This window comes from Crinia signifera, chromosome 11, assembly GCF_055691185.1.
Source record: "Crinia signifera chromosome 11, ASM5569118v1, whole genome shotgun sequence".
Classification (NCBI taxonomy): Eukaryota; Metazoa; Chordata; class Amphibia; order Anura; family Myobatrachidae; genus Crinia; species Crinia signifera.
This window is the reverse complement of record NC_139227.1, coordinates 8,697,900-8,714,507: the sequence shown is the minus strand read 5'-3', so window position 1 is coordinate 8,714,507 and position 16,608 is coordinate 8,697,900. Positions and strand designations below refer to the sequence as shown.

General features: G+C 46.0%; 1 protein-coding gene and 8 non-coding genes across 12 annotated transcripts in view; all 9 read right to left on the bottom strand.

The window, feature by feature from the left end:
* TK2 (thymidine kinase 2) overlaps window positions 1–8,467 on the bottom strand; it is a 29,369-nt gene extending 20,902 nt beyond the window's left edge. The window contains exons 1-6 of one of the 4 annotated variants that reach the window (XM_083165582.1): window positions 8,245–8,467; window positions 7,434–7,468; window positions 4,573–4,647; window positions 3,257–3,310; window positions 1,799–1,888; window positions 827–900 (exon numbers count right to left, since the gene is read on the bottom strand). In XM_083165582.1, the coding sequence (XP_083021708.1) occupies window positions 827–900; window positions 1,799–1,888; window positions 3,257–3,310; window positions 4,573–4,647; window positions 7,434–7,468; window positions 8,245–8,332 (416 nt within the window). In that variant the 5' untranslated portion in view covers window positions 8,333–8,467. Of the gene's footprint in view, window positions 1–826; window positions 901–1,798; window positions 1,889–3,256; window positions 3,311–3,565; window positions 3,631–4,572; window positions 4,648–7,433; window positions 7,469–8,206 lie in introns of those variants that run through there. The other 3 variants (XM_083165583.1, XM_083165581.1, XM_083165584.1) reach the window with 3 other exon arrangements.
* Window positions 8,468–11,115: 2,648 nt separating this feature from the next.
* On the bottom strand, window positions 11,116–11,187 carry TRNAD-GUC (transfer RNA aspartic acid (anticodon GUC)). The gene has a single exon. It is a non-coding gene; the product is annotated as a tRNA-Asp (tRNA).
* Window positions 11,188–11,428: 241 nt separating this feature from the next.
* On the bottom strand, window positions 11,429–11,500 carry TRNAD-GUC (transfer RNA aspartic acid (anticodon GUC)). The gene has a single exon. It is a non-coding gene; the product is annotated as a tRNA-Asp (tRNA).
* Window positions 11,501–11,739: 239 nt separating this feature from the next.
* TRNAD-GUC (transfer RNA aspartic acid (anticodon GUC)) lies at window positions 11,740–11,811 on the bottom strand. Its single transcript has one exon. It is a non-coding gene; the product is annotated as a tRNA-Asp (tRNA).
* A 239-nt stretch (window positions 11,812–12,050) lies between these two features.
* Window positions 12,051–12,122, bottom strand: TRNAD-GUC (transfer RNA aspartic acid (anticodon GUC)). Its single transcript has one exon. It is a non-coding gene; the product is annotated as a tRNA-Asp (tRNA).
* Window positions 12,123–12,672: 550 nt separating this feature from the next.
* On the bottom strand, window positions 12,673–12,744 carry TRNAD-GUC (transfer RNA aspartic acid (anticodon GUC)). Its single transcript has one exon. It is a non-coding gene; the product is annotated as a tRNA-Asp (tRNA).
* A 1,482-nt stretch (window positions 12,745–14,226) lies between these two features.
* TRNAD-GUC (transfer RNA aspartic acid (anticodon GUC)) lies at window positions 14,227–14,298 on the bottom strand. Its single transcript has one exon. It is a non-coding gene; the product is annotated as a tRNA-Asp (tRNA).
* A 239-nt stretch (window positions 14,299–14,537) lies between these two features.
* TRNAD-GUC (transfer RNA aspartic acid (anticodon GUC)) lies at window positions 14,538–14,609 on the bottom strand. Its single transcript has one exon. It is a non-coding gene; the product is annotated as a tRNA-Asp (tRNA).
* Window positions 14,610–16,402: 1,793 nt separating this feature from the next.
* On the bottom strand, window positions 16,403–16,474 carry TRNAD-GUC (transfer RNA aspartic acid (anticodon GUC)). The gene has a single exon. It is a non-coding gene; the product is annotated as a tRNA-Asp (tRNA).
* Between the last annotated feature and the right edge of the window lie 134 nt (window positions 16,475–16,608).

Sequence of the window (16,608 nt, the reverse complement as noted above, 5' to 3'; positions counted from 1 at the left end):
ATCCAACGTACGATGCGCGCTCCCGCCGGTCGTCTGGCAGGGAGCTGCTCGGGTGAGCATGCAACTCAATCTGGCTAGAAAGCATAAGATAGTAAAGTGTAGTACAGCTGTGATGTCATATCGTATATGATATCTTATGCACATTGTACGTTATTTTAAGCACAAATCTTATGCTTTTGACCACTGGGACTTTCCTGGGAAATCTCATACAATATCATACAGAACATAAATCGTACTGTGGGTACACACCGTAATAGCTGGAATCTGATTGGTTGCTATGGGCAACATCAGTAAATTCAGAATTAAGAGAGAAGTGGAGGGTTATGCAGTGAGTACTAGTTGCTGCAGGTGGCAGTAGATTTTGTTACATGAGGAAAACATTGTCCTTGAACCTGAAAACAAGGTGCTAATACTGCGGTGAGATCAATATGCATGAGTACTATTGGACCAAGGAGAGATGCAAGGTTCCTAAAGATGCTTATAACATACAGATGGAGCCTTCCTCAGCTAGCCTTCTCTGGAGAGCCATGGCTCACCAAGGCCTATTGTTCTCAGCTGCACTACAATACATAGAACAATACAGTAGGGGATTAGCAGAGGATTAAGTCCGACAGCTCTGGCTCACTTCACCCTATTAAAGGGCTAGATGAGGATGGCTCTATCTGTATACACAGAATACAGGCACTACCACATACTGTACATTAGGTTTGACCTGGCATTAGGAATAAGCTGTATGAGCCAAGAATGGTCACACAGTGAAAGACTATTGCTATGTTTATATACAGTATAGTTAAGCTGTAGAAAAAAAAAAAAGAGACGACTGTACCTTTTGTAAAGATTTTCTACAAATATGTGCTTTGCACTGTGGAGGGACCTCTCCATCATTTTAACAGAAGCCATCTGTAGGAAATGACAGGTACAAGTCAGTAATTGCACCAATACTAGAAAATGTAGCAATCGTCAACATGAGTTTTTCATATGTATTTTTGTTGTCAATGTCAACATGGACCACCAAATAGTGTAATGTCTTAAAAAATAATGGAGGGGGTGGGGGGTGGGTTGTGGAGGAGGAGAATATTTAAAATCAAAATAGAAATGTAAGGGGACCCAGCAAATGGATGCAAACTATTGAAGGTCTTCATCATGGTCAGCTTTAAAAATGGTGTCATATCTTCTTCCAAGGTGGTAATCTGGTCATCAGCACCCAATCATCTCAGTTTATGAACAGTGACAGTACAACAATGGTTGTCAATAGTTACCCTTCCACACCAAACAAAGCTCAGAGATAACCTCAGACAGCAATCCCATAGAACGTGATCAAGTTATCTACTACTAGGGATGCAAATCCCAGAGCATTTTTTCAATCCCGGAATTCGGGATTGAAAAATGCCCAATCCCGGGGATCCCAGGATTGGAGACCCGAATAAAAAATAAAACTCCTCCGCCATTACCTTTATGGCAGTGTGCCGGTGAGAACAGCCAGGATCTGTGTGGGTGGCCAGGTGCGGGGAAGCCGGACCACCAACCAGGGAGCTGGAGGCGCGGCTGTGGGCAGGCAGAGCGCCTGTGGGTAGTCTAATCCCGAAATCCCGGGATTGGAAGCTCCAATCCCGGGATTGAAATCCCAGACTTTTTGGGGCCAAATCCCGGGATCCCGCCGATCCCGGGATTGGCCACCTAATCTGCTACTGCATCAGTGAGTTATCTACTGAACTGCACATGTTCCAAGAAATTCTATGTTTCCATCAGCTGAGAGACAGCGGTGCTATGTTTTTCACGGAGACGTTAAAGACATTACCGTTGGTCTTGTATGGACATCCAGCATAGTCAGTTGAACATAGGTCTGCAGCGTTAACCCCCATCTTGAAGGATCCAGGTACATTAAACCCTGAACAAAGATAGAAAGTTACAATAAATACAAAACGCACGTCATATATTCCTGTTAAAGTAACTTGTTTATTTAAATTAATGAGGGTTTAATTTGTGGGACTTTATTGTGGGTGGATTATTTTATTATATAGCATTTGCAGCTGATTGGTCTAGTAGAAGTATTCTTGTAATCATGTCTGTATGTTATTTTTTGTATATTATAGTAGTGTGCTGTTTAGGTTATTTTATTATTTTCTTCTTGGTCACCGTATGTCAGCTGGTTAATAATGTGACATCGTTGTGCAGTGGCGCGGCGTCCAACACACAGCAATTAGCATGTCTCGTCTTTACTTGGTACTTTCTTATTTAAAGGTTAGTGTGTACTGTATATGTCACATTGTATCCTGAAGACGGTATTAATAAACACCGAAACGTTGATGTAGGAGTGAGTCTTTCTTGTCCTTTTGAAGTAACATGCGTGCCACTTATTTGTGTATATTGGGCTGTTTGGCTGAACGCTGTGGCCGTTTAATGGGGGCACCCGTTCAAGTTCGCTCATATATATATAGATATGTATATATTAGTGCTGGGCACATTAACACGACAGCAAATTAAATGTGACTAAAATAATTATTGTGTTAACGGGGGAGAGTGAACGACCCTGTGGCCAAAATGGCCGCCACCATTGAGAAGACACGCTATAAATATTCCTGTACCTCTAGCGACTGCTGCGGCGGCCATCTTTGAAGAGATGCTGGATCTCTAATACGGTCAGAGACTCTATGCCTCAGTGGCATCGATCCCCCTCCCTCCCTTCAATTGATCTCCCCCTGTGCAATGAGAATTTAACTCCTATGGCAGCATGCATGTATTTCTCAGTGGCAATGAGCATTTAACCCCTATGGCAGCAAGAATGTACAGTATTTCCCCCGCTGGCAACAAGCATTTACCCCCCTATGGCAGGAAGCATGTATTCCCCCCCTGGCAACGAGCATTTAACCCCCTATGGCAGCAAGCATGTATCCCCCCTGGCAACGAGCATTTAACCCCTATGGCAGCAAGCATGTATCCCCCCCCCCCCCCCACAAGCATGTACCCCCCCCAACAAGCATGGAACCCACCCACCCCCCCCATGGCAACTAGCATAGAACTGCTGGCAACGAGATTGTAGGTAAGCGACACTTATGTGCCTAACAATGCAATTAATCACAGGTAATCCAAGAATTTAATGCAATTAAAAATTGTAATTGTTGCCGCCCACCACCAATATATATATATATATATATATATATATATATATATATATATATATATATATATATATATATATATATATATATATATATATATATATATATATAATAAATGATTTGTTTGCCATCATTACCAGTGGATTGTGGCCTTGGACATTCCTCCATTTTGCTACGGGCTCTGTCAAGACCTTAAAAACAAATTATGTTTAAAATTATCATTCATTCATATCTCCATTTACAAGACAGATAATGCCCCAACAATAACCTACCCCCCCCCCCCCCCCCCCACACACACACTTTTTTCCCCCTTCATGTGGATTTGCAATTTATCTATTCCCTCTTGAGGAAAGAGCATGCATCCAATTCCCCACAGTGCTGCTAGCAATGTTCCTGGTTCTAGTTTAAGTGAGGCCTACAGAAGACATTTTTTCAGCAGAAATCGCCACTGTAACTTGTCCTCATTGGGAACTGATCAAAGCCTGTACTGATGATTCACCCAGGAGTTACGGATGTGCAGGGGGAGAGGTGCTGTATCAAACCTTGCAGAGAGAAAGTGAAAAGATAGAATGTACAAACAGTGTCAGGCTGGGGCATGCAGTAGTAAGTGCCCAAGCTTAAGGGCCACTTATCACGGGATGATGCCATTTGGCCCTTTCTACTTCTTAGGGCTATTCACACGCTCCGGCTCCTGCTGGGCGGCGAAACCCCACACGGCCAAATGCTGTGCCGCACTCAGTAGTTGTTAATGGGCACAATTGTGTCCATTCACATGGGACGGCCACGGCCCAGTTGCAGATAGATCCCACCACTGGAAGGGACGGCTGCCGGGCTGTGGCCATCCCCTCCATTGTAAACCACTGTGCGCAGCACAGCTTCCTGGCCGTGTGGGGTTTCGCCGCCCAGCAGGAGCCAGAGCATGTGAAATAGTCCTTACAACCAGCTAGTTATAGGTCTGCAATTTTGCTTTAATAGAACATTCTATATTTGCTGGGTTAAAGGGGTTCAGTATGAATTGCCTGCACACGGGATCCCGGCGGTTCACAATCCCGACAGCTGTGTCTTGGCTGCCGAAATGGTGACGGGGGAGGGGGGCTCGCTGTGCGCACCTCAGGCATAGCCTATTTTGCCTCGTGGACCTCCACGAGGCAAAATAGACCCTGTGCGCCAGGATTCTGGCTGGCGGAAGCGTCAGCATTTAGGATTTTGGCATCAGAATTGTGACCGCTGGGAACCCGACTGTTGCCAAATTAACTGCATACCGCTAAAGATAACCGAAGTGCCAAGAGACACAAACTTTTAAGACCAACACGTTATATGACAAAGTGACAGTAAGCGGAATTATTACTGCTGCGTTAAATCTGCAATACATTGCACCCAAGCTGCCCAGACAGAAGGTCTTACGGATTACACCATGCCAAATAGGATAAGTGGTCACACAGACTGGGGGTACCTCAAGGTTTGGAGTATTCGAGAAATATTCAAGACAGCTGGTTTTTCCACTCGCTATGTTTCCCTCCACACAGATCTAAAAAGCAAAAACACCGACAAATGAACCACGTCAGTGATCAGACAAGCACAGGAAGTCATACATACAAAAAGAATGTGGGGTGAGTAGTACTTGGCTGTATACAGAAAAAAAGTTACTATGTATATACACACTATTCCAAAAATATTCAGATGAACATTCTGCTTCGAATAACTTACCTGCGATTGCCTTGCTATTCGATCCAGATTCGATGCGGCGTATATAAGCAACATCACATAGAAAAATAGACTACACCGAACCGTGTGTACGGAGCAGAAGACTGCTTTAAATGCTTTAGGGGGGAAATCAATGCTTTGTGGTAAATCACTGCAGGCTAATTGAACCCCAAAGCTATCCAATTAGCCCAGAAGCCAGCAGCCATCAGCAATTTTTTTTTGCAAGGTTTTTGCTTCACCTGCCTCGGTGGGTTAAGGAAAAATCCCCGATAATATTGGGATTATTGGGTGCAACGACAGCATTAACACACGAAACTGAGAACTTTCCACAGATTTTATATGTTAACATACAACTAACAGGCATTAACTAGGCCAGTGGTTCCCAAACTTTCTTGACCAGGGTGCCCGAGAATATCAGCATTTTTGCAAGGCACCCCTAGTCAAAAAATGTTTTTGATGGATAAATAAAAAAATAACATAAATTGTGCTTAACTGTCACCCTCAAGTTTAGTTATGTGGTTGGGAAGATACAGATGCAGCCCCTGTCATTCATTGCCGGCACTCGCCATAACATCACCGCTGGCAAAGGGAACCGGGGAGGCGGCGGACGGCAGCGGGAGCTCTGTCGGAACAGGGTGCGCAAGCGTCTCTTGCACGCGCGCCCTGTTCCGATGGCTTGCGGGGCTCCATCTGTACCAGTCGTTCTAATTGTCCATACATTTTATTGGCAGCCACAAACACTGGTTTTGCCTATCACTTGGAACATAATATGGTTTTGGTAGTGGACCCTCAACCCGAAGCACCCTTGCAAACATCCCGAGGCACCCCAGGGTACCTAGGCACACAGTTTTGGAACCACCGCACTAGGCGATCCCGTTTTGACCCATGGTAAATTACAGTGGGTAATCAAATTCCCTTCTACAGTAGTTTGTAAGGAATAAAAAAATCACAATACAATGCTTTTTGGCATGTAGTCACTTTGTCAACAGTGATCCAAAATGCCGGCTCAGGGATCCTGACATCATTGTAATACTGAAAGCAGGTACCCTGTCGGGCATTAGAACTTAGAAAATGCTGGTAATGTGCCATGTTTAAATTCGTAATGCCTACACGTTTGTGCATGCAGCATTTATAGTACAAAGAACAAACAGCGTTCTGTAAGGCTTTCTAAAGCTGTAGCGACCATGGCACTGTGTGGATTGATACATTATGAATACAGTAGCTGCCTGAAGAAACAAAACAGGGAGAAATGGCAAATACAGGTAGCATTCTTCAAGGATGTTCTTTTTTTCTAGACTCTAGAAAAAAAGAACATCATTGAAGAATGCTACCTGTATTTGCCAGAATAGAATTAGAATCTAGAGAATGAAGCATATGGGGGATATTAACTGCGGAAATTGATACCTCCCTTCCTTCGGGGTCACGTAGGCCTGGGAACTTATCATGGATCCTACGTGTTTTTGGGCAAAGATTGAACATTTTTGAAGAGAAAAAAGGGAGTTTAATTGAATCACTTGAATCGAAGGATCAAGAAAAAATTGCGAGGAAAACCTTTTTTTTTTGTTTACTCCCAAAATTGTGAAGATTGAATATCCCCCATAATATCATCTGACACTGAGTTTTCAGCTGTCGGTAATAGTCATTAAAACACATACTATCATTTTGCCAGTGAATAATAAACTATATGAATTACTGTAGTATAAAATAAACTCTCAGTAGTACATAAGTGTGGATTATTAGATAGACAGTGACGGTCCATGCCAAAAGGTTGACGTGCAAAAGGTCAGCATTGTCAAAAAGATCTACATGAGTTATTTACATTTTTTATGTCACAAGGACCCCCAATTAGTGTACCGCTTTGCTCACCATACTGTTGGTTTGTATATGTTCTAGTATATTATGCTCTAATATTCTCCCTCTATGCCGACATTGATGGTAAAGCAGGGGTGGGGAACCTACAAATCATCCTGCGGCAGCCGTCCCACGCCCCGGCTGCTGTCGCAGGTTACAAGTTGCCGGTCTGTGTGGTCCGGCAGCTGTGCAGGGAGTCTCATACAGAGGTCAGTAGATCTTGCAACATTTCCCCTGTATTAGACTCACTGTACAGCCGTCGGGAGGGTGGGCGGGCTGCAAAAACCGGCTCCGGGGGCCGTACACAGCCCGTGGGCCGGAGGTTCCCCACTGCTGTGGTAAAGTAAGAACAAGCCTATTCAAAAAATAAATAATGAAAACTCATGTCATGTGTCTACCTTTTTTCATGTCGACCTTTTGACTGTCTATCTAGACCAGTGATGGCTAACCTTGACACTCCAGCTGTTGTTGAACTACACATCCCAGCATGAAATGAATCCGTTTTAGCATGGCCAAATAGCACAACTGTAGCAGGGCATGCTGGGATATATAGTTCTACAACAGCTGGAGTGTCAAGGTTAGCCATCACTGATCTAGATACTGTAGATCGATCAACTGGAACCAGTACATTTACCTAGCATTCTTAATGGGGCCCCTAAACACAAGTCCCCTTTTTTCCATTTACATTTTTTTTTTTTTAAGTGAAAATTGTAAATTACATTTTTTATAGGCTGTATAGATGCAGTAGTAGATACTTACGGTGCTTTTTGTTTTGTTGCTATTTAAAAGGTCACCTAGATAAAAAAAAAAAGGCAGGTATTACAAATACACACAAAACGAGGAGCATACTGTAGTTCAAAGGGCATAAAGGTTAAAGGGGCAAACATAATAGGGTCCAAGTTTTTCAAAGGGGTGATTTGCTGGCTGTTCTCAAACGTTGTTTTTTTTTTTTTTTTAAAGGGGCAATCATTTACAAGGCATGGGACTAGTAAATGATTGCCACTTTAAAAGAAGAAAAAAAATGGACCTAATTACATTTCCCCACGTGTGTCATTTTTATTGAATGTATAATATTACAAACATGATCATACTGTCTTTCCTGTTATATAGAACAATATACTTTCGATTAAAAATAACTATCAGGGGCCACCACATGGAATTGAAATGAAATAGGAAACACCTATGCTATGCACACAGATGGCTACACATACGCATAGCTTCCCCCACACCCTCCGTACACCCCAATATATATATATATATATATATATATATATATATATATATATATATATATATATATATATATATATATATATATATATATATATATATATATATATATATATATATTGCTATATTGCGGTGTATAGGTGACCTGCTGTACAGGCTACATGTTGTACACACACTACTGGCTCTCCTGATGTTGTGGAACTACATATCCCAGCATGGCCAGACACACTCTTCTACATATAAGGATGTGTGTGTGCTGGGGATTGTAGTTCCACAGTGCCTGGCTATGTATTCCCACGTACAGGAGTTACAGCGGCTGCACTGCAGCAGGCAGAGGTACCTCGGCTCCCGGAGCTCAGTGCCCGGCTCATGGCAGATGGTTGTCCCTGTGTAACAGCGCATAGCCGGGCCGCCGCTCTCACTAACATGCCGCGGCCTAGTCACACATTGCCCGCACATACAGCAGCAGCAGCAGCAGCAGCATACGTAACCGGCACTCTGCTAGGCGGCTCCCCCAGCTGCACGTCACACCCGGCGGGGAGGAGACTGCCCCTAGCACCGCTGCTGACACCTGCTGCATACACTGCGTATGGGGGGGAGGGAGGGATGATGGAGATGGGTGGAAGGATGGATAGATATTAGGCTAAGGACATGAGATATTCCATAGAGTAAGGATCGATAGATGACAGTTATTACATATTTAATACATATTTAATGAAATAAGTACACTGAAGGGGCTATGGGGGTTATTGAGACCTGCGGGGAGATTATCTAAACTAAAAATGAGGTAAAAACCCCGTTCACGGGGTTTGTACCGCATTTTGGGATGCTTAGATCTAAGCATCCTCCGCCGGGTTACCACAACGGGGGACATCGCCAGAAAAATCTGGCGATGCCCCATAGAAGCCTATGGGCTTCTATTGCGACCCCCGCTGCCCCGCACAGACCCCCGCCGCCCTGCACCGACCTCCCTTCACCTGTGTCCGTGCAGCACAGAGCTGTGCTGCCCGGACGTGCTGTGACCTCCTCCTCCCTGCACTATGATCCCATACCTCCCAACTGTCCCGCTTATCGCAGGAACGTCCCGATATTTTGGGACATTCCCCAGTCCCTCCCGCCGCCGGCAGTGTCCCGCATGCCCACAGCATCTATTCTTGCAGGCAGAGGGGCTGGGGGCTGACCAGCAGCTCACAGAGCGGCTAGGCATGCCCCCACCGCGGCGAGAAAGGGAATGTGGCCTCGAATAGCGCCGCGAGTATAGGCCACGCCCCCTTTCTGCCAGCCCAGATGTTGGGAGATATGTGATCCTCTTCCGGGTGCAGGGAGGAGGAGAGACCTTTGCAGCGGCAGCAGCGCCGGGTAAAGGAGGGAGGGGGGAGCCGATAGCTCTTAATGCAAGAGTTGTCCTTTGCCATAATTATCGCATATGTTAGATCATATGCGATAATTATGTATGTGATGAGCGGCGACGAGGGGCAGAGCTGGTCTGCGGATGTTTGAACATCCCACCCCTGATCACACGGCTGCGGACTCGCAGGTGCAGCGATAATTAAATGACTGTGCATGCACAAGGACATCCTGAAATAAAATCCTGCAATATTTTTGTCGCTGGCGCTACGCAAATTGATTGACATGAAGCCGGCGTTAGTGGTTGCCAAATGCCCGTTTTCTGAGAGTGTCATGGAAAATGCAGACGTGCCCGTGCATTTGAAGGGAAGTCGTGTGACGTCAGCTCTGGCCTCAATCAGTCTGTTTTTATCGCAGCCGCCGAGTAATTCCCGGACTACGCACAGACTGCACAGACTGCACACACTGGAAAGATCATTCGATGGTGAGCAACTTGTGAATGGATTTGCAGCTAATCGCTGATCCAACTAAAGGTCCATACACACTGGGCGACTATGCCCAGCGTGTATGGACAACTATGATCATTTACATCGCTGGGGAGAAAGCCGCTCGGGGCATACACACTGAGCAGCTTTCCCCTGCCCGGCACCAATATATAACCAGCAGATGAACGGCTTTCTCAGCGATGTTGCGGGAGTGCGCAGCAGCGCTCAGCGCTCACCGCTGGGGCATACACACTGGGCTGTTTTAAGTGACTTTCAGCTCAAAGTCGCCCAGTGTGTATGGGCCTTAAACCGTGCTAAGCCAGGGTTTGCCTACTTTTAAAAAATAATTTCAAAGAGAAAGTATAAGCCATGGGGTGGGCCTTGCATCACCAGGGTTGGTCCTTGAGTCACCTGGGGGCGGGCTTAGGTAGGTGGCAGAGGCACACATGGGGGGTGGGAAGCTGAGCCATAGAAAGGTGGGAGCTGACTCTGAATAGCCCAGCCAGGGTGAGCAAGGCATCATGATGAAGTTGTGGGAGACATAGGGATGGGGCAACACAGTCAGGAGATGAAGATGTGCCGTCGCATATCTCCTTGTCTACGGTCCGGGTACCGGCGCTCCACCTGGCTGCTGCTTGAAAATTACCATTACAATAGACACTTTTTGAGAATGGTAGAGGAGGCGGCAGTACACGGACGGTCTGCTGTTAGGGGCAACCATTTTGTGCACCACGCTCATATCTTTCGGATGTGGAAGGTAATTTGTACAGACGCAATCGTGTGGATTTGCAAGTACCTGAGCTGCCAATTCTACAGGAGACTGTAGGGCATTTCGTTCCTGGTCTAATTATGGAGCCAGCTGCACCAATGGCATATCAAGAATTTAAAGGTCACAGGTCATTCTACCAGATGATGGAGAACATGGAATATGCAAGCATACCGGATCATTATCACCCGCTAGAGTTCCAATGACTCCGGCACAACAAAATTTGGTACTTGTTTCCTAGCAGGGCGCCCATCGTATGCCATCGCATATCAGTACTTAAGGTATGCGATGAGACCCGATTTAAGGCCCCCATTGTTAACGCCACCCCCACTATCAACGCCAACACGAAGCGTGACGAGCGTAGCGAGCCCACGAGGGGCGGCGGTACACGTCCTCTGATCTTTTTATTCCCCCACTATCCACGTAGCAGTGAAGTTGATTTTATATAGTGAAACAGTGTCTTTGGCCACGCACTTCTTACTCTGTGTATATATATATTTAGAGAAATATACAAAAACCAAGGTGTATATTTGACCCTACCATTAGATTCGGACTTTGAGTGTCCATAACCAGGCGCAATCAAACGCCGAACTCCATAAAAACTTGTATCGCCCTCCCCGTCGGGGAATCGAACCCCGGTCTCCCGCATGACAGGCGGGGATACTCACCACTATACTAACGAGGACTGACTTGGGGGAGGCATCGGCAAAGTTGGAACTGGCATTACACCCATAAAACCAAGTCAGGGTGAGGTGTCGAAATGAAACGGTGTCTTTGGCCACGCATCTTCTTACTCTGTGTATATATATATTTAGAGAAACATACAAAAACCAAGGTGTATATTTGACCCTACCATTAGATTCGGACTTTGAGTGTCCATAACCAGGGGCAATCAAACGCCGAACTCCATAAAAACTTGTATCGTCCTCCCTGTCAGGGAATCGAACCCTGGTCTCCCGCGTGACAGGCGGGGATACTCACCACTATACTAACGAGGACTGACTTAGGGGAGGCATCGGCAAAGTTGGAACTGGCATTACACCCATAAAACCAAGTCAGGGTGAGGTGTCGAAATGAAACGGTGTCTTTGGCCACGCATTTTCTTACTCTGTGTATATATATTTAGAGAAATATGCAAAAACCAAGGTGTATATTTGACCCTACCATTAGATTCGGACTTTGAGTGTCCATAACCAGGCGCAATCAAACGCCGAACTCCATAAAAACTTGTATCATCCTCCCCGTCGGGGAATCGAACCCCGGTCTCCCGCGTGACAGGCGGGGATACTCACCACTATACTAACGAGGACTGACTTGAGGAAGGCATCGGCAAAGTTGGAACTGGCATTACATCCATAAAACCAAGTCAGGGTGAGGTGTCGAAATGAAACGGTGTCTTTGGCCACGCATCTTCTTACTCTGTGTATATATATTTAGAGAAATATACAAAAACCAAGGTGTATATTTGACCCTACCATTAGATTCGGACTTTGAGTGTCCATAACCAGGCGCAATCAAACGCCGAACTCCATAAAATCTTGTATCGTCCTCCCCGTCGGGGAATCGAACCCCGGTCTCCCACGTGACAGGTGGGGATACTCACCACTATACTAACGAGGACTGACTTGCGGGAGGCATCGGCGAAGTTGGAACTGGCATTACACCCATAAAACCAAGTCAGGGTGAGGTGTCGAAATGAAACGGTGTCTTTGGCCACGCATCTTCTTACTCTGTCTATATATATTTAGAGAAATATACAAAAACCAAGGTGTATATTTGACCCTACCATTAGATTCGGACTTTGAGTGTCCATAACCAGGCGCAATCAAACGCCGAACTCCATAAAAACTTGTATCGTCCTCCGCGTCGGGGAATCGAACCCCGGTCTCCCGCGTGACAGGTGGGGATACTCACCACTATACTAACGACGACTGACTTGGGGGAGGCATCGGCAAAGTTGGAACTGGCATTACACCCATAAAACCAAGTCAGGGTGAGGTGTCGAAATGAAACGGTGTCTTTGGCCACGCATCTTCTTACTCTGTGTATATATATTTAGAGAAATATACAAAAACCAAGGTGTATATTTGACCCTACCATTAGATTCGGACTTTGAGTGTCCATAACCAGGCGCAATCAAACACCGAACTCCATAAAAACTTGTATCGTCCTCCCCGTCGGGGAATCGAACCCCGGTCTCCCGCGTGACAGGCGGGGATACTCACCACTATACTAACGAGGACTGACTTGGGGGAGGCATCGGCAAAGTTGGAACTGGCATTACACCCATAAAACCAAGTCAGGGTGAGGTGTCGAAATGAAACGGTGTATTTGGCCACGCATCTTCTTACACTGTGTATATATATTTAGAGAAATATACAAAAACCAAGGTGTATATTTGACCCTACCATTAGATTCGGACTTTGAGTGTCCATAACCAGGCGCAATCAAACGCCGAACTCCATAAAAACTTGTATCGTCCTCCGCGTCGGGGAATCGAACCCCGGTCTCCCGCGTGACAGGTGGGGATACTCACCACTATACTAACGACGACTGACTTGGGGGAGGCATCGGCAAAGTTGGAACTGGCATTACACCCATAAAACCAAGTCAGGGTGAGGTGTCGAAATGAAACGGTGTCTTTGGCCACGCATCTTCTAACTCTGTGTATATATATTTAGAGAAATATACAAAAACCAAGGTGTATATTTGACCCTACCATTAGATTCGGACTTTGAGTGTCCATAACCAGGCGCAATCAAACGCCGAACTCCATAAAAACTTGTATCGTCCTCACCGTCAGGGAATCGAACCACGGTCTCCCGCGTGACAGGCGGGGATACTCACCACTATACTAACGAGGACTGACTTGGGGGAGGCATCGGCAAAGTTGGAACTGGCATTACACCCATAAAACCAAGTCAGGGTGAGGTGTCGAAATGAAACGGTGTCTTTGGCCACGCATCTTCTAACTCTTTGTATATATATTTAGAGAAATATACAAAAACCAAGGTGTATATTTGACCCTACCATTAGATTCGGACTTTGAGTGTCCATAACCAGGCGCAATCAAACGCCGAACTCCATAAAAACTTGTATCGTCCTCACTGTCAGGGAATGGAACCCTGGTCTCCCGCGTGACAGGCGGGGATACTCACTACTATACTAATGAGGACTGACTTTGGGAGGCATCGGCAAAGTTGGAACTGGCATTACACCCATAAAACCAAGTCAGGGTGAGGTGTCGAAATGAAACGGTGTCTTTGGCCACGCATCTTCTTACTCTGTCTATATATATTTAGAGAAATATACAAAAACCAAGGTGTATATTTGACCCTACCATTATATTCGGACTTTGAGTGTCCATAACCAGGCGCAATCAAACGCCGAACTCCATAAAAACTTGTATCGTCCTCCGCGTCAAGGAATCGAACCCCGGTCTCCCGCGTGTCAGGTGGGGATACTCACCACTATACTAACGAGGACTGGCTTGGGGGAGGCATCGGCAAAGTTGGAACTGGCATTACATCCATAAAACCAAGTCAGGGTGAGGTGTCGAAATGAAACGGTGTCTTTGGCCACGCATCTTCTTACTCTGTGTATATATATTTAGAGAAATATACAAAAACCAAGGTGTATATTTGACCCTACCATTAGATTCGGACTTTGAGTGTCCATAACCAGGCGCAATCAAACGCCGAACTCCATAAAAACTTGTATCGTCCTCCCCGTCGGGGAATCGAACCCCGGTCTCCCGCGTGACAGGCGGGGATACTCACCACTATACTAACGACGACTGACTTGGGGGAGGCGTCGGCAAAGTTGGAACTGGCATTACACCCATAAAACCAAGTCAGGGTGAGGTGTCGAAATGAAACGGTGTCTTTGGCCACGCATCTTCTTACTCTGTGTATATATATTTAGAGAAATATACAAAAACCAAGGTGTATATTTGACCCTACCATTAGATTCGGACTTTGAGTGTCCATAACCAGGCGCAATCAAACGCCGAACTCCATAAAAACTTGTATCGTCCTCCCCGTCGGGGAATCGAACCCCGGTCTCCCGCATGACAGGCGGGGATACTCACCACTTTACTAACGAGGACTGACTTGGGGGAGGCGTCGGCAAAGTTGGAACTGGCATTACACCCATAAAACCAAGTCAGGGTGAGGTGTCGAAATGAAACGGTGTCTTTGGCCACGCATCTTCTTACTCTGTGTATATATATTTAGAGAAATATACAAAAACCAAGGTGTATATTTGACCCTACCATTAGATTCGGACTTTGAGTGTCCATAACCAGGCGCAATCAAACGCCGAACTCCATAAAAACTTGTATCGTCCTCACCGTCGGGGAATCGAACCACGGTCTCCCGCGTGACAGGCGGGGATACTCACCACTATACTAACGAGGACTGACTTGGGGGGAGGCGTCGGCAAAGTCGGAACTGGCATTACACCCATAAAACCAAGTCAGGGTGAGGTGTCGAAATGAAACGGTGTCTTTGGCCACGCATCTTCTTACTCTGTGTATATATATATTTAGAGAAATATACAAAAACCAAGGTGTATATTTGACCCTACCATTAGATTCGGACTTTGAGTGTCCATAACCAGGCGCAATCAAACGCCGAACTCCATAAAAACTTGTATCGTCCTCCCCGTCGGGGAATCGAACCCCGGTCTCCCGCGTGACAGGCTAGGATACTCACCACTATACTAACGAGGACTGACTTGGGGGAGGCGTCGGCAAAGTCGGAACTGAATGCCCATAAAACCAAGTCAGGGTGAGGTGTCGAAATGAAACGGTGTCTTTGGCCACGCATCTTCTTACTCTGTGTATATATATTTAGAGAAATATACAAAAACCAAGGTGTATATTTGACCCTACCATTAGATTCGGACTTTGAGTGTCCATAACCAGGCGCAATCAAACGCCGAACTCTATAAAAACTTGTATCGTCCTCCCCGTCGGGGAATCGAACCCCGGTCTCCCACGTGACAGGCGGGGATAGTCACCACTATACTAACGAAGACTGACTTGGGGGAGGCGTCGGCAAAGTTGGAACTGGCATTACACCCATAAAACCAAGTCAGGGTGAGGTGTCGAAATGAAACGGTGTCTTTGGCCACGCATCTTCTTACTCTGTGTATATATATTTAGAGAAATATACAAAAACCAAGGTGTATATTTGACCCTACCATTAGATTCGGACTTTGAGTGTCCATAACCAGGCGCAATGAAACGCCGAACTCCATAAAAACTTGTATCGTCCTCCCCGTCGGGCAATCGAACCCCGGTCTCCCGCGTAATAGGCGGGGATACTCAACACTATACTAACGAGGACTGACTTGGGGGAGGCGTCGGCAAAGTCGGAACTGGCATTACACCCATAAAACCAAGACAGGGTGAGGTGTCGAAATGAAACGGTGTCTTTGGCCACGCATCTTCTTACTCTGTGTATATATATTTAGAGAAATATACAAAAACCAAGGTGTATATTTGACCCTAACATTAGATTCGGACTTTGAGTGTCCATAACCAGGCGCAATCAAACGCCGAACTCCATAAAAACTTGTATCGTCCTCCCCGTCGGGGAAGCGAACCCCGGTCTCCCGTGTGACAGGCGGGGATACTCACCACTATACTAACGAGGACTGACTTGGGAGAGGCGTCGTCAAAGTCGGAACTGGCATTACACCCATAAAACCAAGTCAGGGTGAGGTGTCGAAATGAAACGGTGTATTTGGCCACGCATCTCCTTACTCTGTGTATATATATTTAGAGAAATATACAAAAACCAAGGTGTATATTTGACCCTACCATTAGATTCGGACTTTGAGTGTCCATAACCAGGCGCAATCAAACGCCGAACTCCATAAAATCTTGTATCGTCCTCCCCGTCGGGGAATCGAACCCCGGTCTCCCACGTGACAGGTGGGGATACTCACCACTATACTAACGAGGACTGACTTGCGGGAGGCATCGGCGAAGTTGGAACTGGCATTACACCCATAAAACCAAGTCAGGGTGAGGTGTCGAAATGAAACGGTGTCTTTGGCCACGCATCTTCTTACTCTGTCTATATATATTTAGAGAAAT